A 19,869-nucleotide genomic window follows, 5' to 3' on the forward strand; every position below is an offset into this window, starting at 1 on the left:
GGCCCTATGAAACATGGCCCTCCGCTGCATTAATATAATCACGTGGTTCACTGCAAGCGCTGCTGGTCCCTTGTGACTGAAGGTCCTGAGGAAAAAGTGCGTCTGAACACCTGTGAAATCGCCTGAACATCCGAGTCGACTCAAGTGAAATTAATCGTATAAATCGCATCCGCGATCGACTTTCCTTTCCCACCGTTGATTTATGAAGGAAGTCGACGCGCTTTCATTGATCTGCGTTGTATATTTTTCCGCCTTGCGATTTTTTCGTGGGGCCGGGCGGTGTCTTGGGCAGCTCACCGCTGTTACCAGGCAGATCGAGTCCCAACATGGCGGCGACGGGGAGCGAAGAGGAGACGCAGTTGCAAGACATGGAGGAAGAAGCGGCCGGCGGAGAGAGGGAGATGGAGTCCGAAGAGGAAGGCATGGGAGTCGAAGGCTCCGATGAGGAGGAAGGAGACTCCTCGGACGATGAGAAGGAAAACGAGGCTGAAATCCAGCGCTTGGAGGAACAAGTAAGGAAATGAATGAATGGGGCTGGACGATATTGCAAGTGCACCACCGACATGGAATGATTCACTTAGCAAATGGTGTTTAATTAAACTGCAGCCCAGCAGTAATATTTTCCTTCTATAGTCCTAACTGCACATAAAAAATCACGAGCTCAAAGCGAATGCAGGCCGTGGAAACGGTAAAAGGCATATCAGTTGAGAAAACGCAATTGGACCGCTAATGGAAAAAAATTGTATTTTATAGCTGCATATTCATACACGCCTGGGGATTTAAATTACTGCGCTATCTAGTCCTTTCCGACGCCCATTCATTTAGCAAGCAGGCGCACCGCTTGCAGGTGAAAGCAACGTACTTACCGCAACGCATAGCTAGCAAGCTACACTTCACAATCACCGTTGCTTCACTTCGGAGGTTGTGCGCTTTTAATAAGAATGTAATTAAACTGTGTGGACGGACGTAACCCCTCGGTTTTTACACATTGCATCGCCCGGCGTGCTGCGCAGATCTGCCGAATGGTGCAGGAGGCTGCTGCAAATGCTGGTGTGCGGCGGGTTTGCGTGTTTAGAGAAGCTGGGTTTATTTCTGTCGTCCTCTGAGCTCTCAGCGGAAACCCAGAAGTCAGTAACGACCGTGTGCCCCTCCAGATATAGGTTAACCTCACGTGACGATTCCCCGATAAAACCCCGTTTTTACTGACTTGCGAGTACTGTACTGTTTATGCTCGACACTGCTAGTAGTGACATTACAGAAATACAATTGACGACTCATTGATTTTTATCCGTAAAATCGATCTTTTTAGCTTTCTTTTGGCGTTTGATTTGTTCCTACTGGCTGTCATCCTTTTACCGGGTGTGAAACTTGTGCCAGTTTGTCGCTACCATTTGCCCTTACCCCTGTTCTCGCTCTTGTCCAGGGTGTCTGTAATCGGAAAAACAAGCCAGGGAAAGAAACGGGCGCAGAGAGTCGTTATGCGGTGAAATATTTTAGGGGTGAAAGCAATGAAAGGCAATTAAGAGCTAAAGAGGAAAGTCGTCACACAAGAGCGCGGATCGTAGCACAGAGGTTAATTAAATGTAGCCAAATGGACTTTAAATCCTTAGCAAATATGATCTTTCTAGTCTTGAGTGTGTACATTGTATAAATTATAATGAGAAAGGCGTGCTGCATAAGGTTGCATGTTATAATGATAAATTATGTATAAGGCTAAATAATGGGCTCCATTTACTTGGTGGCAGGGAAGGTATTGTCTGACAGTGAAGAAACAGAAATCTGTTTTCACATGTCTGTTAGCTGAAAACTGGCTTGGGTAGAAGACAGCATTTCAGCACCCTTACATATAGCAAATCTTTAATCTTTTGATGAAAGACTAGTAAAATAAAGTATTGCTTCAAATAAATAAGCTTCATGGTCTTATTTTCTGCTTTCCTCTTACGAAAGACCTGTTTGAAATGCCCTGTGTGCTATGTGTGATAAAGACCACAAGATCAACTTTGAAGTGTCCTATTGCCACAGCTGTGACCATTTTCACAAAGCATGTCATTTAACTAAGAAAAAGACAGGTGGTGTAAAATGGATATTTAGACTGCGGGGGGGTTGCCCATTCATTTAAACATTTATTTAGTGGGATGTGTTTTGTGTGAAACAGTAAGCACTGGTGTGGCAGTAAGCACTGGTGCCTCACAGCTCTCGAACCCTGGATTCTGGAAGGGGGCAGCTCCTGAGCTGTTTCTATGTTCTTCTTGTGTAGGATTTCACAGGGTGTTTCTAGACATGTGCTCAATAGGTTTATGAGTGCCTCTGCAGTGTGTGTGTGTGTCGAGATTGGACTGACATCCTGTCTTCTAGGGTGTAGTTTTCTGGGTAGCTGTGACTTTACCAGATTGTGGTGATGGGCCGATGAAACTGAAGTTGCAGTGAGTTTTCTGTGTTATTCGGTGAGAAGACCTAGTAGTTTATGGCCCTCTTGTTCCCCACTCTGTATAAAATACTGGACGCTGTCTTGTTTTTGGGTGGACTGGGCTTTGCTTGCTCACCTGTGATGTGCTCTTGCCCTACAGCTGTCCATCAACGCCTTCGACTACAATTGCCATGTGGACCTGATTAAACTGCTCCGCCAGGAGGGGGAGCTGGTGCGCCTGCACCGAGCACGGCAGAAGATGAGCGAGCTCTTCCCTCTCACGGAAGGTGGGTGGCCATGTTTTCTTTCACTACGCTTATTCATTAACTTCGCCTTTAAACGCCCCTTTTAGATACTGAGATTGCAGGCTTTAGAAACATATGAGTCAGTCTGTGTATTGTACACATTGGAGTCCACTGATTCACCAGTCTGACTGAACTCGATCACGAACATGGTCCCATAGGACAGTAGCTGTCTGTCGCTTCCAGTACATGCAGGTGTTTGAAATGGAGCTGCAAAAATGGAAGTGAAGCTTATTTAAAATATTCATGTCAGTTTTCATTCTTTCAATAAAGAACTAAATTGTGTGAAAAGGGGAAAACGAGCAAAATTTGAGCATCTTCTTTTCCCTGGGTAAAAATGCATATTTACCCTGTCTTACCCTCTCAGTCCCTGCAAGCGCTCGATTCAGATCTTTTGCACCTTGTAGATGGATAGTTGAAACAGACTGCCTTAGTCCCGTGCAGTGATTTATTTGCACAAAAGTAAAGGGAATACCTGTATTTTCTGTGGATAAATGTGTTAAGTATTTTGTTTTATGCATTTCTACATAGAGATCTGGTTGGACTGGCTGAAAGATGAAATACGCATGGCAGATCAAGATTCTGATCGGGAGAAAGTGTATGAGCTCTTTGAGAAGGCAGTCAAGGATTACATTTGTAAGTAAGACTGTTTTCTTTTACAATTTTCTTTAAATCTGGGCTCGATTGTGCTTGACCCATCCTTATTTTGCATACCAAATTAAGTCCTGCCATCTCCTTTACATGTTGCTCTTTGAGTGTTCCTTGAGTGATGTTAAGGTACTTTATTAAATTCATGTGAATTTTGTGAATTGCAAAACTATCACTTTTTAACCACCGAAAGATATGTCAAGCCAGAAATACTTTTAGGCTCAACGACATTTATTCATTTACCAAAAATAGATGCTAATAAGTTATATCACCAGCACTGTTGTAACTGATTATTCATCAGGACTCTTTAATTTCCTGCCATGTTGTTTTGGAATGCAGGCCCCGAGATCTGGCTGGAGTACGCTCAGTATTCCATTGGGGGGATCGGGACTCAGGGTGGGATACAGAAAGTGCGAGAGATCTTCGAAAGAGCCCTGACAGCTGTGGGCTTGCACATGACTAAAGGGACGGCCGTGTGGGAGGCATTCAGAGAGTTTGAGAACGCTATCCTGGGAACTGTACAGGTAAGGCACGCCGGGCAGAGTGCTGCCTCTCCAGTCCTGGTCCTGAAATCAGTGGTCTCCAACCAGGCTTGTGGAGAGACCAGTCCACTGAGTCTTACAGGTCGCTCTTAATCACATTTCTAAAAAATAAGAGCCCTTGGAAATGACTATATTAGGAAGTAAAAATGTGCTCAATTAAAGGAACGCTGTTCCTTGAGGCATAGTCTTCCATTTCATATTATTTTTGAATGGCAACGTTTAACAAATCACCTGCAAAGGAAATTGATGTAAGAGTTTAGAAATGAGTGATTTCATGTTTAGTTATAAAACCCTCTGAACTGGGGCTCTCCAGGACCGAGTTGGAAATGATCAATTGCAATTTGAGTGTAGAAGTGCGTCAAGTACATTATGTGCCCATCTGCGGCACAGAGCTTGTATACGCACGCTCCAGTAAGTATTGTGTCCACCTGGTCTGAGAGTACTTCAGGAAGAGCTCCTACCTTTGCACCTGGAGCCTCTAGTATGATTTCTGGTTTAGTTCCCCATTGTTTCGCCCTTTAGACAGACGCCTGCCAGTTCTGCTCCATATGGTTAAAACCTGACAATACCTTTTTATATCCACAGCCCCTTCCAGGCAGTGTTCCCACTCCTGAGCAGCAGGCGCTATTGAATGCACAGCTTGAGCGAATCCACACACTGTTCCGGCGCCAGCTGGCTGTCCCTTTATTGGGTAAGGTTTTCTGCTTTATTGGGGGAAAAAAAGACAGCCACTTAGGAAGAGTTGCATTAGGCCCTTGAATGGAGTTCTGGCTCAGGGGCTCCAAGCTCTGAAATGCCTCCCCTTGCTACCCTTTAGGTCTGAATGAAAAAGCTATTATCGCACGAGAGATGTAGCTGCACTTCACAGCATGTCAGAAGGCGTTTTTGTATCCTATCCAGCTTTTTTCAGCGAAAATGAATAGATTTTTTCACTTGAATCCCGTGCCGAAAAGCCAGATCTCGTTCGAGCGAGGGACTCCCAGCCGTGTCTCGGTGTGGTGGCCCACTCTGCCATGTCAGCATGTTCACCTGTGAGCTTGCAGAGAGTTGCCCTCAAGCCTGCTGAGGCCTATTGGCGTTCTTTGTGCTGTCTGTTGGTGTTTGCTGTACTATGCTTTTGGTTCTTAGAAAATCCTGGACAGCTTGTGAAAACACAAACTCTGGACAGCCAGAGAAAAGGAAAATGCGTTATTTGCAAGCCAAATAATAATTCAGAAGTGTTGCCAAAGATGAAAATATTAAAAATACCTGAAGGTTACCACGCAGGACTGATATCTACACAGAGGACATTGCTCTCTTTTTTTTCTTTTAATCCAGATATGGAGGCCACATACGCCGAGTACGAGGAGTGGTCTGATAAAGCTATTTCAGCTGCTGTTACTCAGCAGTATAAGAAAGCTCTGCAGCAGATGGAGAAGAGCAAGCCATATGAGGAGGCTTTGGTAATTATTTGTTTTTTAATCTCTGTCTACATCTTGAGCATCTGCTACAAGGCCCTGATCCTTCAGGGCTCCAGCCCTCTGAACCTGTGCACGTCTTAAGCTTGTTTATTGACCTTCCATGCTCCCTTTGACAGCTTAATTCTATCTCTGCAGTTCACATTTTAAGCTTCCAACTATTTTAAGTTCAGGCATCTTGTGTTGGGTCATGCTTTGGATTAAACTGCATAAATGAAGGTTTAATAGATATTTTAATTTATCATCAGTTTCCTATAAGATGCTATTTAAGGTTAATAAAATATCAATAGATATCAAGCGATGATCAGATTAGGTTAGAATTGGTGTGAATGTTGACAAGTATAATTTTTTAAAACATTTTAGAGAACCGCAATTGGTTAGATCAGTATTTTATTTATTCTCTATTCTTTTACACTTAAACTAAAGCACTGCTACTCTATTCTTTTTAGCCTTTATTCATATGTTGTTGGATTTTTCAACAAGCCAGAAGTTATTAAATTCGTGAATATTATTGTGTTAGCACATATTAATTGATATGGATAAAGCACATGTATGATTAATAAGCGATGAGGTGAAGATTGCAGGAATCGTGTTAAAGGAAGTGTTATTGGCTGCAGTTTGTCACTTGTGAACTCTCTTGACTATAATGTGACCCTCGGCTATGTCTGTTACATCCCCTTTGTTGCAGCTGGTGGCCGAGCCACCTAAGTTGGCAGAATATCAGGCCTACATAGATTACGAGCTAAAGGAAGGCGATCCAGCTCGAATTCAGGTCATCTTTGAACGTGCGCTTGCTGAGAATTGCCTGGTGCCCGACATGTGGGCCAAGTACACGCAGTACCTGGTAAGAAGCTGTGGAGCCGAGTCATTAAAGGCCACATCTTTTTTAAATGACCTACATGAGATTTATATATATGTGTATAAAAGTCTTTGGCGAGGAGAGGAGGGATTTGCACTAGGGACTCATGGAAATTTTTTGCATGTCCTTATTAGAATTTCTACTCCAAAAGCTTCAATAAATTTATTGTGAGCACTCCAAAGTAAATAGATGATCATCTTGCCAACATTGTTTCTAGTCTTGAGAATTTAGTGGAAAGTTATTGGACAATTAAGCAATTTAATTTAAAAAGGATAAAAGATGATCATTTTGAAAGTAGGCAGCATATTAGTAGTTGTTGTATGAACAGTATTTACTAATAATGTTTAGGAGGAAAGGACTGCCGACTATACAAGGCTTTCTTTCTGTCTCTTCAGGACAGGCAGCTGAAGATTAAAGATTTGGTACTTTCCTCTCATGACCGTGCGGTGAGGAACTGCCCCTGGACAGTGGGCCTGTGGAAGAATTACCTGCTGGCCCTGGAGAGGCATGGCGCTGAGCACCAGACTGTGTCAGGTACTCCCCAGAGTGCGCCATCTTTCACTGGGCAGCAAGAATACCAAAACAGCAAAATCCCTTCAACATTGAACCTGTTTCCTGAAGCTTTCCTGCACATTTTTAAACTCATTCTAAGCAAAGTTTATGGAGCATAACAATTATTTTACACGGGAATGGACAAAACGGCTCACAGATTGGCTTGCACGGTGCCCCAGCAGGTTACTCTGGGCATGCCCATCCAGGGAATGGTGGCAGTTGTGTCATTGGGGAAAGGAATCGCTTGAGTGATGTTGGGTTTTTCTTTTGTAGACAACTTTGAAAAGGCCCTGAACGCCGGCTTTATTCAGGCGACGGACTATGTTGAAATATGGCAAGCTTACCTGGACTACCTGAGGAGGCGAGTGGATTTCAGCAAAGGTAGGGTGACGTCTGAGGTCTTAAGGTAGAGTTCCACATGTTCTGCAAAACAGTGAAATACTTTGCCAACAGCCACTTTGTAGCTTTTCAAGCCTAGGAATGAACACACGAGGTTCCATGCAATTAAAGTTTGAGCTTCAGGCCTAAGAAATTGTGTGTGTGTGTGTGTGTGTGTGTGTGTACGTGTACGTGTACGTGTACCTATTCTTCTGTTTTTTTTACTAATATTCACAGGGTTTGCATCACAGAATGTAATTCCCTTGTGTCTTGAGATGGATTGGAGCCTTGTTGTGCTGGCTGTGTTTTATGAGAAGACGTGTTTTACAGGGGTACCTCCTCTTTCTGTGTCTTTTCGCTGCAGAGTCGAGTAGAGAACTCGAGGAGCTCAGGGCAGCTTTCACCCGGGCTCTTGACTACATGAAACAGGACGTGGAGGAGCGTGAGTTCAGCATTTTGTTTCTTCCTGTTGTGTGCCTTGGAGCTGAGCAGACCTGTGTACCGTGCTCGGTGTTTGAGATCAAAGTTGCGTGTTAATCTCTTGGATTACAATGTGCTGCTCTTCTTTAGGCTTCAGTGAGAGTGGTGACCCTTCCTGTACGATAATGCAGATCTGGGCCAGGATAGAGGTGGGGATGTTTTATTTTTTTCTGTTTCTGTTAAATTTAAATTCAGCTGATTAATCTCAAATGTTTCCACTGACAGCAGCGCAAGTAATCTGATCTTTGTTGCTCACATATAACTAGGCAGCCTGATCCTCTACACCTCTGTGTGAACCGAGTGTAAATACAGGGAGAGAGCAATATTGGCAGACAGTGATGCTGCTGTATCAGATTTGGGATTTCAGGGATGCTGTTCTGTCAAGTCCAGAGTTATAGTTACCTGTTACTTGCTGAATGCAGTTATAGGACTACAGAGTCTACATATAGAATATTGGATATGTTGCGGTTTTGATGAATAAAAATGTTTATTGAAGGAGCTATGTCAATGTGCTGTTTTCCAGGCGTTGCACTGTAAGAACATGCAGAAGGCCAGGGAACTGTGGGATAGCATCATGACAAAAGGAAATGCCAAGTATGCCAACATGTGGCTGGAGTACTACAATCTGGAGAGGTATCTACTGCTCTTCTCTATCAGATCTTTACCGTAGAACACTTGTTGTCTGGATACTATCTGTGAAATCTGAGATCTCATTTTAAATATCTGAACATCTACAAAATGAGAATTGTCTGACAAAACAAGTTTTGAAACTGAACTGGGACTGTAGGTCTTTTCTTGCTTGCATTTTGGTAGAGAGGCTGGCTGTGTTGTGCTCTGATGTGTATTTGGTGTGAATGTCAGGTCGTATGGAGACACCCAGCACTGCAGGAAGGCCCTACACCGTGCTGTCCAGTGCACCTCGGACTACCCTGAGCATGTGTGCGAGGTCCTGCTCACTTTCGAGAGGGTGGAAGGTTAGTTTCTATTTGGAAGGTGCACAATATCCGGGTGTTGCTGTAGTTTTCTTTTCCTAAAAAAATTGTTAACTTTTTTAAACCTTTTTAACTGGAGTTAGTAGTCTTTATGATTCCGCGTTTATGGGCATTGCCAGAATATAACAACCCACCTGCTTTCTCTTCCGATTAGAATTAAGAATTTAATTTAGGAAATTAAGCATGCATGTATGTTCCAAAAATGTTCCGTTTCTCTTCTTCAAGGCACTCTGGAAGACTGGGACATTGCTGTGCAAAAAACAGAAAACCGATTGACCAGAGTCAACGAACAGAGAGCCAAAGCAAGTCCTTTCTTCTAGCTTTTCACCTGCATGCAGTGCCCCAGGTTATGTGGCAGGTCTGACAGCGCCGAGCTAACTCCGGGTCCATCCACAGGTGGCGGAGAAGGAGGCTCTGCTGGCCAAACAGGAGGAGGAGAAGGCGGAGCAGAGGAGGAAGGCCAAAGCGGAGAAGAAGGCTCAAAGGAAGACCCAGAAAATGGGCCGGACTGGAGAGAAGAGGAAAGCTGAGGATGAGGAGGAAGAGGAGGATGAGTGGGGAGAGGAATCTGGTAGGTGTCCGTGCACTCAGGTGACTGCTTATCAGCTGTGCAACATGAAACCTGTGTAGACTGGCATCATATGTCATTGAAAAACTGGTTCTTAGTGGCTTATTGCACAGAAATGTAGTTCTCAAGAGTTGCTTTTTTCCCTTAGATTACGGTCATCCAAATGATGAATAATCCATGTCTTTACTAGGATCCTAACTCTTAAATATTATTACTCTAAACTTGTTTCTCATCTTACCTTTTTAATGTGTTTAAAACCCCAGAACTGTGCTTAAGTGGAAAAAAAAGTGTTCATTTTGTCCGCATCTGTATTGTTGTTAGGTTAATTAGGTTAGGAATTGTCAAACCTTAATAAATTCACCACATGTGGATCACAAAGGATTCAGAATCCTGCTGTCAGTCTATGAAAATAATTAAGTTAACTACATACTAGTGAGTGTTTATTTTAACTTTCTTGTCATCTGAATCATTCCAGAACAGCCCATTAAAAAGCACAAAGGGGAGGGCGACCAGGGCTTCAGAGACGCTGGAGATGAAGCCATGGAGACGGAGACTGGGCTGTTTGGCCGAAAAGCCCCCTTGGCGAAGACATCAGAAGTGTCCGCTGGAAAGAAACCCCAGGTGGCTGCCGCCAAGCAGGGCAACCAAGACAAACGCAATGACAGGAAAAGCGTCTTCGTCAGCAACCTGGCCTTCACCTTGGAGGACCCCGAGACGAAAATCAGGGACTTTTTTGAACGGTGTGGTCCTGTTGAGGAAGTGCGTCCCGTCTATAAACAGAACGGCACCTTCCGAGGGTACTGCTACGTGCAGTTTGAAGACCAGAAGACTGTCCCGGAGGCCCTTAAGCTTGACCGACAAGAGATGGATGGCAGACCCATGTTTGTCTCCCCTTGTGTGGACAAAAGCAAGAATCCAAACTTCAAGGTAGAGTTGTAAGGAGACCTAACCGGGGAAGATCAGGGTATGGTCATCCCATTGTCAGTCCTTGAAGATTTTTAAGTAGTGTGGGGCATTTCTCCTGCTTATGTCATTACTGACTCCAGCAGTAGTATGAGAGAAGAATGTTTGTCTTAGGAAAATGGTAGTGAGGCCTGATATATACGGGTTGCTGGGCAGGGAAACGGTGCAATTGGTTTTTCACGTGAACTTGGACAACATTTGCATTCTGCTTTGGAGCAGGCATTGGGTAAGTCAGAGTCGAAAGCCACTTTATAACAGTGGTGGTTCTTTTGAAAAATCGCTCTCTCTTAATGTGTTTTGAACATGGCTTGGGCGGTTTTGTGATGAAGTTGCCTCCATCTCCTGCCTCCCCTCCAGGTGTTCAAATACAGCAGCTCTCTGGAGAAACACAAGATCTTCATCTCGGGTCTGCCCTTCTCCTGCACCAAGGAGCAGCTCGAGGAGCTTTGTAAAGAGCACGGCTCCTTCAAAGACATCCGCCTTGTCACCAACCGAGCTGGGAAGCCCAAGGTGAGCGGGCACGCGGGAAAAAAAACCCCACATCACTCATACATTTCGACTTTAGAAAAATTTTTGAAAACAGTTTGGCGACGCGTTGGTTTTAGTGCTGTTCTGTTCTTGCCCAGGAAAGTAACATTACCCGACTGTGCGTTGGTGCACTGTGGTGGATACCCGTGTCTTTAGATGTCGTTTGTTTCAGGGCCTCGCCTACGTGGAGTTCGAGAACGAGGACCAGGCCTCCCGTGCCGTCCTTAAGATGGACGGAATTGTGTTCCAGGATCACACCATTAAGGTGGCCATCAGCAATCCTCCCCAGAGGAATGTGATGGGCAAGCCAGAGTCCAGCAGACTCCTGGGGTCCATGATTCCAAGGCAACTCTATGGGGCGTAAGTATACCCTGTTGACTCTGACCTACTTCATGTTACGAAAGCAATAAGTCACATAAGGGGAAGGCAGATACTGTATTTATCCAAAAAAGACATGCTTTTCCCCCCAGATTTCAAGGTTGTACTGCGTTTCAAAGGGTTGTGCTGCTTGCTTATATTTTAATACAAGTAAAAAAAAATCAAAAGTTGATATGTTTGCCACCAGAGTTCTAAACAGTGTGGAATTGTTTGCGCCGACTATGATGGACTGCTGTTTCTTCTTAGTTCCAACATGTTATCCAGTGATTAAAAAAAATTATATTCATTTTTGATTGTCTAAAATGAACAAGAGATCACAGTACACTTTTGTGTTCAAGAAGAAGGTGATCCAGTGTGCTGAACAGCATGGCAGTTGTTAGGCTGATTGGCAGCTTGGAGTGGATTTGCAGTCACAGCAGATATGATTAAGTTTAAAATCCTTAAGGCAACTCAACAAAGAAATAGACAAAGCCTTAGATTTCAGACACTTGTGCTGCCCTGTTCTTGTGCCCGTGTATGGTTTGTAAATGCTTGCTTGACCTCAAGCAATCGGGGGGCTGTTTTTCTACTGTGTAGAAGATGTGTGGCAGAGAAACAAGGCCCGGGCTGTTCGAAATGAAATGTAACGGCATGTCGACGCCTGAGAATCGCGGCCCAATGCTTGTTTTTGTCCCCCGTGTTCGGCAGGAGGGGGAAAGGCCGTACTCAGCTCTCGATGTTCCCTCGAGCGTTGCACCGGCAGCCTGCCCTGCAGGCCAAGGCGGAGAACGGGACCCTGCAGAGCCAGCCGGAGGGCTCGGTACGAGAGGAGCCGGCGTCTGCCTCGGGAGCACAGCCTAAACCCCTGTCCAACGCGGACTTCGCCGGGCTGCTCCTGAAGAAGTAACTTTGTGGACATTCAGAGCAATGGGGAAATAACTGCCTTTTTAACGCAAGCCATTTTGTGTCCTTAAAAAAAAAAAAAAGAAATTGTAATTTTGCTGTAAATATTTGAAAACCCCTGTAGCCAATTCTATGAGAGAAAGCCTTAATGATCCAGGGCTCCACACATTCTGAAACAGTCTTTTTATGGGGGGTGGGGGTGGGGGCAGACCAGCCTACATTTACTTGGAGATTGGTAAGCCTACAAATATTATTCACTTTTACAATATATAGATTTCTAGATTTAATAAAGCTCAGTTCATTTTTTATTTTTTTTATCTCCAATCCTTACCATATGATGTTTTATAGATTTTCTTTTTACCTTGCAGCTTCTGTTAATTGTTGTTCATGAATGGGAAATACAGGGTTTGTAATCTTATGGCAATTTTTGCATACACCGTAGATCTTAGAACTTTAGTAGAAACTTTTACAGAATAAGAAATAAGATTGAATTTTGTAGGCATTCTGAAAATGATGCTGACAGAAACTGCATTGTATATAACTTCTCAGGATAATGGTGACGTAAAAGAAAGGTTTTCCTCCTTTGCCATTTTAAATATCTAATTTAATAATATGTAAGAACTGAGTTTTATTGAAGCTTTTAACAATATAAAGTGACGACTTTATATGATTAAAAATGCATTTAAGAAAGGTTGCCAATCTCCAATTTTCATTCCAGCAAAAACAAAATAAGGTTAAAAGCACGATTTTGGTAAAAAGGTTTATCAGCAGATATACAAGTGACATTTTTCAGATGTATTACTCAGAGAACATTATATTTGGAACTCCTTCATGTGACTAAATATAAAAAAGTCTTTAAAGAAATTCAGCTAGGGAAACTACGTCCCTAATGTTTTAAACAACTTCAAGGAGACAAAATGGAGAAATAGTCACGCTTTAGGTAAGCAATTAAAATATTTTTTTAGTATTGTCTGACTATTCAACCAGTTCTGTGCTTCTGCCTTTAGTTCTCAGAACCTTCTTGGAATTCCTACAAAGGGAAGTCTGTCCCATACTAACCATACTCATAATGAAACAAAGAACTCCTGTAACCTTTAATATTACCTTATTTTGTCTTTGCTAATTTATGGCACTCTTCATAGGCAGTTGTTAAGGCTTTTTTTTTGGTTATCCATTGAAACCCAGTGTTCTGATTTGAAGTCTGGTGATGAGATCTCTCACATTGAGGGCGCTTATTTAAAAAAATAATCCCAGTTTTGCTGTTTTCCCAGCAGAGGTTGATTAATGTCTATTAACTAATATTGCCGAGGTACAATCCCAGCCCAGGCCACATTGCAGATGAATGCTGTTGATACACAGTTACAAGCCTAACGCACCTTGCATGGTTTGTGCAGCTTTCTTGGGAGTTTGAGCCAATATCAAGGGTAAACCTGGTTTTCTGAGCACTTCTGTGCGATTCTTGTTGAAATCTATTCTGTCGCTGGCTTCATTTATCTAGTGTAGCCCTGCCTTAACCTGTATTCCTCCTGCAGGCATCATTTTCACTCCCAGATAAATGGGGGTTCAAGTCTCTATCCCAGATGGTGCGAGTCCGAGCCTAGGTTGTGTTGGTAGATAACGATGACTAGGAATCCCTAACTGGTGGCATATAATTGGCTGAATGCTGCTGGGATTGCTCCAGAAGGGCTCTCAGCTTCCCAGCGAATGGTGAATTACCAGGGACCTGTGCCCATAGTGTAATGTTACAGAGCCTACCAGTGGCTGTCTCATTCTCTTCTGAGTGAGTACTGGTCATTGCCAGACAGGCACGTCTTTAACAAAACTCTTGGTAAACCCAAATGAGTGTGCAAAGAGTAAAGATAATCTACAATTCATTGACCCCCCGTTACTCACATGGTCCCCATAACCTGCAGAAGGGATAAGTCTGGGAGAAGTTAAAGATCCTGACAGATGGTGGTTTAGCTTTTGAAACCGGCGAAGAAGCTGCAAAAACAATTCCTCATTTTCCTCTCGTGGAAGCAGCTTGAGAAAAATCTATGCACCTGTTAATTGTAGGTAGACATTTCTTTACGGAAAGTTACATTTTCGTAGAATTTAAATGTGCTCTGTAAAATAGTCACCGATCTTCAACTAGCAATACTGTAATCATGGACTAAAATAAGACGAGTTGATGACCATTCAAGGAACTTTGCAGGACTCCTGGCCCATCCTCAAGCTCATATGATAGCTGTGATATTTTCCTCTGTACGTTGATCTTTCTCCAAGAACACTTCTTCATAAGTGAATGAAAATAAAGCCAACCGGAACACATTTCAATTGAAAAAAAACAAACACTTACAGTGTGTACAGAAAACACTTCTCCCTCCACACAGTATGTTTTTTTTGGTAAAATTAAAACACAACGAATAGATTCACCAGCTAGCCTTTTTTGTTTTTGTTTTACTGACACTTAGAATCTGTTTTAGTCAGATGTTCAGTGCTCGCATCACCACTTGTTGACCATAGTTTTGTATAAAGTTTGTATGTTTTAAAACAAGAGGATAAAATTAGCGATTGCTAGTGACATTTATCACCGCAGTGGCCTATTTTAGTAAAAGGAATTAAGAAAAAAAAGCTCATGTCCGTTTGATGTTCCGTATCAATGGGTGGTATTCAAATTGTATTGACATTTGAAAATGTATTTTTTTTTGTTGATGTTTAATATGTTGGTCTGTTGACCTGAATGTTGGTAATTGTGCTGGAAATCATTTATTGAGGTTTTTTAAGTTTTAAAATTGTAAATGCCGACAGGCAGTTACACATGGACCATTTTATTTTTATGCTGTTTTTTTCTGGCTTTTCTTTAAAGGTTTCCTGATATTTTTTTTTTTTGGCTGTTTCTGATATTGTACAAAAACCTAAGTCTTTTGTCTTCTCATGTGATTGAATTTTTGTGATGTTTCAGGCCTACAAAATGCTACATTAAAAGCAAGTAAATATTTTTTATTCTTTTCACTATATATACACTAACTGATGGGTAGAATTGCTGATGAAAACAACTAGAGACTGGACAGTGGTAAAACTGATTTCATTTAAAATATTTTATGAGAAAAAGTTTAAACAACCCTTTTACTCAAAGAAGGAAAATATTGTATATGTTAATAAACACACCAGTCACAGGGCTTATGTATAATAAAATATTTTTATTTTATAATAAAATAAATAACTTTTTTAAATAGTTATGAAAGTGCACATCAGTGTTACCACAGCAGGCAAGGAAAACTAGAATTATAATTATTTTAAACAAGTATAACAACATGAGATGTAAGAACCTTCTAGGATATGTAAGCCTTCAGTCAGAACTTCACAATGAATCTCATGTGCTGTACTATTTTGGTAAAATGGATATTTAATCACAGTTAAACCACGTTCATATAATCCAATACACTCAAGGGGAGAGTCTGAGACAATACCACCTTTAGTATGGACAACTGAGGCAAAATGCTTCAGTGAATCAGCAAGTTATGGGTCTATAGCCTGTGTTACAAGGGAAAGTGTATACAAGTATATAAATGTATACAAATATGTACAAGGGAGGAATTTTTTAGGTGAAGAAATCAAGTGCTGCACTATAACAGTCATATTACTTCAATTATTCTCATTCTTCTTGCAGCTATTTTAATAATTATGAGTATTCTATCTACATGTGGTAACCCATAAAACTCCTATAGGTATTTGTAACTATGGGCCAGGATCACAGAGTCTAAACTAGCAACATATTGCTACAACAGTCCTACAGCTGTTTACACCAGTAAGTGATAAAAGGCTTTGAAACCACTGGAAATGTAGTTCTTGAGATATGGCACCAAGCCACGATAGCCGTAGTTGGCTGTGCCAACTGTTCAACAAAATTAAATTATAATTTTTTACAAATACAACAAATGGATGTGGCTAAGATTGCTTTAGAGAAAAACAAAGGCAGAGGAAGTTGAGGAAATCCCACATCTTTCTTCAAACTACTGTGGTCCTTGTCTCTGTGGTAAGTTTGTCAAGATAATAATCAGACTCTCAAACAGCTTAGTTACTCTACAATTTCTTCTTCCTTTTAATACTTTTCACAAAGCATTTTATCCATTTTGGATGGTAATCCAAAAAATAAATATTCCTCTTGTGAATGAACGTCAAATACACAGCAACTAGTTCACACAATCTTACAACGTGCCAGCACTGAATAGAATTTAACCTACAGATTTTCGAATGCCTATGTACATATTGACACCTTAACACAACGGCTGAAGGGCTCTGTACATCCTGGAAAAAAAGAGAATTGATTCTGTTGGCAAGTTTCTACTGTAACATTTGACCAAGGTTCTTCCTCGAAGGAGAGTAGTTGCATGCCGTTATCAAAACGGGCAACAGAAACAATCACAAGCGCCAACTGGCTGGCATGCCGATACGGATCTGGCCGTGTAAAGTGTCAATTCTTGACCGGGAGGGTTTGCTTGCAGTCTGAACAGGTCTGGTGGCTGGAGGCTGGCAGGCCCACCGCGTGTTCGGTGGTGGCAATGAGCAGAGTGTCCAGGGTGATCTCCGTGCACTTGGCGATGAAGCGGATGAAGGGGCGCACGTCGCCCTCGTTGGCCGCGTCCAGAGTGCTGTAGTACTCGGCCCGCTGCTCCTTGCGGATGGTGATGGGTGGGTACCCGGCCTGCATGAGGATCAAGTTCATGAGCAGGCGGGAGGTGCGCCCATTGCCGTCCACGAAGGGGTGAATGTAGACCAGCTTGTAGTGAGCAAGAGCGGCGAACTCCACAGGGTGAAGATTCATGGCTTCCTCCGAGTTGAGCCACTGCACCAGCTCCAGCATGTGCCTGTCCAGGTCCTGGGGCTGAGGGGGGAGGTGATGCCCCACGAACACCTGGTTCACCCTCAGCCTGCCTCCTTCCACAGGATCCACGTGGCCCAGGACCCTCCTGTGGATCTCCAGGATGTCGGCAATGGCGAACGAGCCGATCCGAGACAGCAGCGTGGTGTTGATGTACTTCATGGCGGCGTCCACTCCGATCACCTCGTTCTGCTCCAGCAGGCTTTTCCCCGGCACGGCGTACCGGGTCTCGATGATGTGTCTGATCTCCGACAAGGTTAACGTGTTGCCCTCGATGGCCACGGTGTGGTAGATGTGGTGGTAATACGTCTCCTCCATCACCCTACGTAGGGCTGTGTTGCCCTTGGGGATGGACATGAGCTTACGCACCTTGCTATCAATGATGCTAAAGTGGCGCTGGTCAATCTCTTCCACCAGAGGCAGGGTCCGGTCCCGATTGACCAGGGCCTTCTCATTGCAGGGGGAGATGGCTAAGGCTTTAGAGTAGAGGTGGTCAGCCTGGATGACATCCTTGTCCTCTTCCAGGATGGCCCCCAGCTCAGTCAGAGCTTCTACAAAGTCAGGGTCCATGTTGAGTGCATGCACCAAGAGCTTGTGTGCTTTGTCTCTCTTCCCCTGTCTCTTCATCTCAACGGCCTGCTGAAGAGCTGCTTTGGCTTCAAACTGGAGCTCTAGAATGAAATAACACACCATCCATTTTGGATCTTAATATTTAAACAACAAAAGACTCTGCCCGTTAGAAGGAATATCACCTACATTACTCTTTCCTTTCTGAGAGCAGAGTCCCTATACACGAAACAAGGCATTTTGTACTGTGAAACCATGCAATTGCAATACTTCCAAATCTACATGCATCTACATACAATCTAGTATAGTCGTTCCATTCTACATTCAATTCCACAAAATCTTAGCTTGTTTTTCAAACATGATATTTTTATTCTGTGATAAGTAGTAAAAAAATAGAAAAGGTTTTGTAATGAAATAGTTGCTGCATTTGTAACTCTTTGCTACAGAATTAAAGTAGTTGGACTGCCTTTTCTGCTTTCCTGGGATTCAAAAGATGCCTATTAATTATGTAATGGGCATAAAAGAGCTGAATGGGTGAAAGACACTTGACCCATTACACTGTGCCAGGCCAAATATTTACAAGCAGCCATCAAAAGTGATTAAGCACAAAAAGCTGATAAGCTATCATGTTCCAAGAAAAATACATCTGACTCAATAGTTGAGGTGGCACATTGGCGAGAGTTCTACAGGTTTCATGCTACCTTCATGGGAAAACAGGAAATACAGGAGGTTGGTTGATAGCATTTGAGACAAGTTCATCTTATTAGCTTCTTTACCAGCTTCCTGCTTGTCTGCTGCCCAAACACCAGCATGACCAAAGCATGTGCATTTCCATTGACCACTTGATTATGGCTCACCTGTGCTGGGCTTGGGCTTGTAGGGCAAAAGGTCCAGGCCCGTGTAGGGGACGGTGAGGCTGGTGGAGTGCACAGCGGATCGCCAGTCATTTCCCCACAGGTGGCACCGCAGGAAGGATAACCCCTTAAGCGTGGCGCGGCAGTGCTCCTCCACTCCGGCCAAGGGAAGGAGCAGTGCCAGCAGCGAGCCCCCCAGCAGGCACAGCAGAGGCGTCCAGCCGCACAGGAGCCTGCCGCCCGCATAGCGCAAGGCAACCGCCGCCATCAGCTGCAACATCGCCCCCTCTCGAGGAGCTCGTCCACCATGGCGCGCCCGCCGCGAGTCCGGGGCAGCAACGCGTGGGTTCTGGAAGAGGCGAAGGAAGACACCGTCGTCGGGACCACGGAAAGCGCCAACACGTCCGCGACGTGACGGCTGCGCACAGGACGCCAGCGTGCCACTCGGAAAAACCCAGAGACCGCATCTGCTTGCGCATCAAGATCAAGTTCAGATCCGAATGCAAAATGGCACTGAGAGATATTATTACATTTATTTCCCCAACACCTTTTACTGTTCAGTTAACAAAAAAAAAGTCGCTGTGTCTTGAATTGCATTCACGAAGTGCACACATACGGATAAACCAATAGACTACGCGAATAACGTTAATTCAGGTCACGGAACACAGCAATTTCATGGAACGTCGCTATGACGAAGTAGCTACGGTAGCTATCAAAGTGATAAAGCCATCAAGATGAAACTTTACATTATACAATATTTAGCATTACATACCGTAAAACGATAACGTTAGTAGACATAATTAAAACAAATGTATGGGATCCCGGGATGTTTGGTTAGGTTTTATTTTGTCCCGCAAAATTCATGACAAAATCGCAACAGTGGCCAAACAGCTGCCAAATCTCCTGAAATGGATGTTAAACAACTTTGGCGTCACATATATACATCAATTAATATACACCGAATAAAATGACCGAAGTTAAGAAACATAACAAGGGAAAGGAAGTTTTTTCACCTCTTTCCACCTCAAAACCAAGTAACATGTTTGTATCCTGCAACAGACAACGCGAACAGGCCAATACACATTTAGTAATATTAGATTAAAAATATTCTGCTAGCCTGAAATTCTGAACGAGTGGATACAGGTAAACAGTTACATTAAGAAAAGCATCTTTATCCTAAAAGTATCATTTCCAGCTACGGCTATAATTAATAAAGCATTAAAACTGCACTCACCAGTGTGAACCTCGATGATGCAACCACACTAAGAAAAGAATGTCAGTTTACAAGTTAATCTCCGCATGCACAGTTTTAACTAGAAATCTGCTTCTACAGTAGTTGTAATACACATCATCATCAACTCAACACCCAAAATGACAGGAAGAGGCTGGTCTGTATCCTTCAACGCTATTGGCCCGTTATAGTTTGTTTCTTAGCTACGATTGGTTTATTCCTTGCGTGACGCATCTTATTAGAAACGGAAATTCCGGCTCGTAAAACTCTACGATTGGCCGCTGGAGATTCGTAATCCTCCGTCGATTGGCGGAACCCGAAGGTATCCGCCTATTTTTCATATTGATTGGCAAGTCCTTTACGAAGCAGTTTTTTTTGCTGCAGTACCTTAGCACGTTATTATGAAAATCGTAATAA

The 19,869-nt window shown here is 43.2% G+C and overlaps 2 protein-coding genes across 3 annotated transcripts; one reads left to right on the forward strand and one right to left on the reverse strand.

Moving 5' to 3' along the window:
• The first annotated feature begins 61 nt into the window (after positions 1-61).
• On the forward strand, positions 62-14,916 carry sart3 (spliceosome associated factor 3, U4/U6 recycling protein). Its single transcript, XM_088935774.1, has 19 exons — positions 62-512; positions 2,568-2,694; positions 3,241-3,345; positions 3,697-3,881; positions 4,485-4,590; positions 5,217-5,341; positions 6,045-6,200; positions 6,611-6,749; positions 7,041-7,148; positions 7,510-7,587; positions 7,716-7,774; positions 8,149-8,258; positions 8,487-8,599; positions 8,843-8,919; positions 9,014-9,188; positions 9,661-10,112; positions 10,506-10,658; positions 10,849-11,036; positions 11,742-14,916. The coding sequence occupies exons 1-19, from the start codon at positions 327-329 to the stop codon at positions 11,938-11,940; spliced, it is 2,841 nt and encodes a 946-aa protein (XP_088791900.1). The 5' UTR covers positions 62-326; the 3' UTR covers positions 11,941-14,916.
• A 182-nt stretch (positions 14,917-15,098) lies between these two features.
• Positions 15,099-19,604, reverse strand: ficd (FIC domain protein adenylyltransferase). Of its 2 annotated transcripts, XM_088936129.1 has the most exons (3): positions 19,456-19,604; positions 18,225-18,570; positions 15,099-17,471 (listed from the first exon to the last, which is right to left on the reverse strand). In XM_088936129.1, exons 2-3 carry the CDS (start codon positions 18,499-18,501, stop codon positions 16,393-16,395), a joined length of 1,356 nt encoding a protein of 451 aa, XP_088792255.1. In that variant the 5' UTR covers positions 18,502-18,570; positions 19,456-19,604; the 3' UTR covers positions 15,099-16,392. The 2 variants fall into 2 exon arrangements, with proteins under 2 accessions (XP_088792255.1, XP_088792256.1); XM_088936130.1 differs by lacking the exon at positions 19,456-19,604 and having other exon boundaries at positions 18,225-18,697.
• Positions 19,605-19,869: the final 265 nt, after the last annotated feature.

Source organism: Atractosteus spatula, chromosome 17 (assembly GCF_055471065.1).
Source record: "Atractosteus spatula isolate fAtrSpa1 chromosome 17, fAtrSpa1.hap1, whole genome shotgun sequence".
NCBI classification, from domain to species: Eukaryota; Metazoa; Chordata; class Actinopteri; order Semionotiformes; family Lepisosteidae; genus Atractosteus; species Atractosteus spatula.

Excerpts from the sequence above, each read along its gene's own strand:
- sart3 (XM_088935774.1), top strand. The coding sequence starts at position 327 with ATGGCGGCGACGGGGAGCGAAGAGGAGACGCAGTTGCAAGACATGGAG. Across the intron at positions 8,920-9,013 it reads TCAACGAACAGAGAGCCAAA|GTGGCGGAGAAGGAGGCTCT; the intron begins GCAAGTCCTTTC and ends GTCCATCCACAG. Across the intron at positions 10,113-10,505 it reads GCAAGAATCCAAACTTCAAG|GTGTTCAAATACAGCAGCTC; the intron begins GTAGAGTTGTAA and ends CCTCCCCTCCAG.
- ficd (XM_088936129.1), bottom strand. The coding sequence starts at position 18,501 with ATGTTGCAGCTGATGGCGGCGGTTGCCTTGCGCTATGCGGGCGGCAGG. Across the intron at positions 17,472-18,224 it reads CAAGCCCAAGCCCAGCACAG|AGCTCCAGTTTGAAGCCAAA; the intron begins GTGAGCCATAAT and ends ATTTCATTCTAG.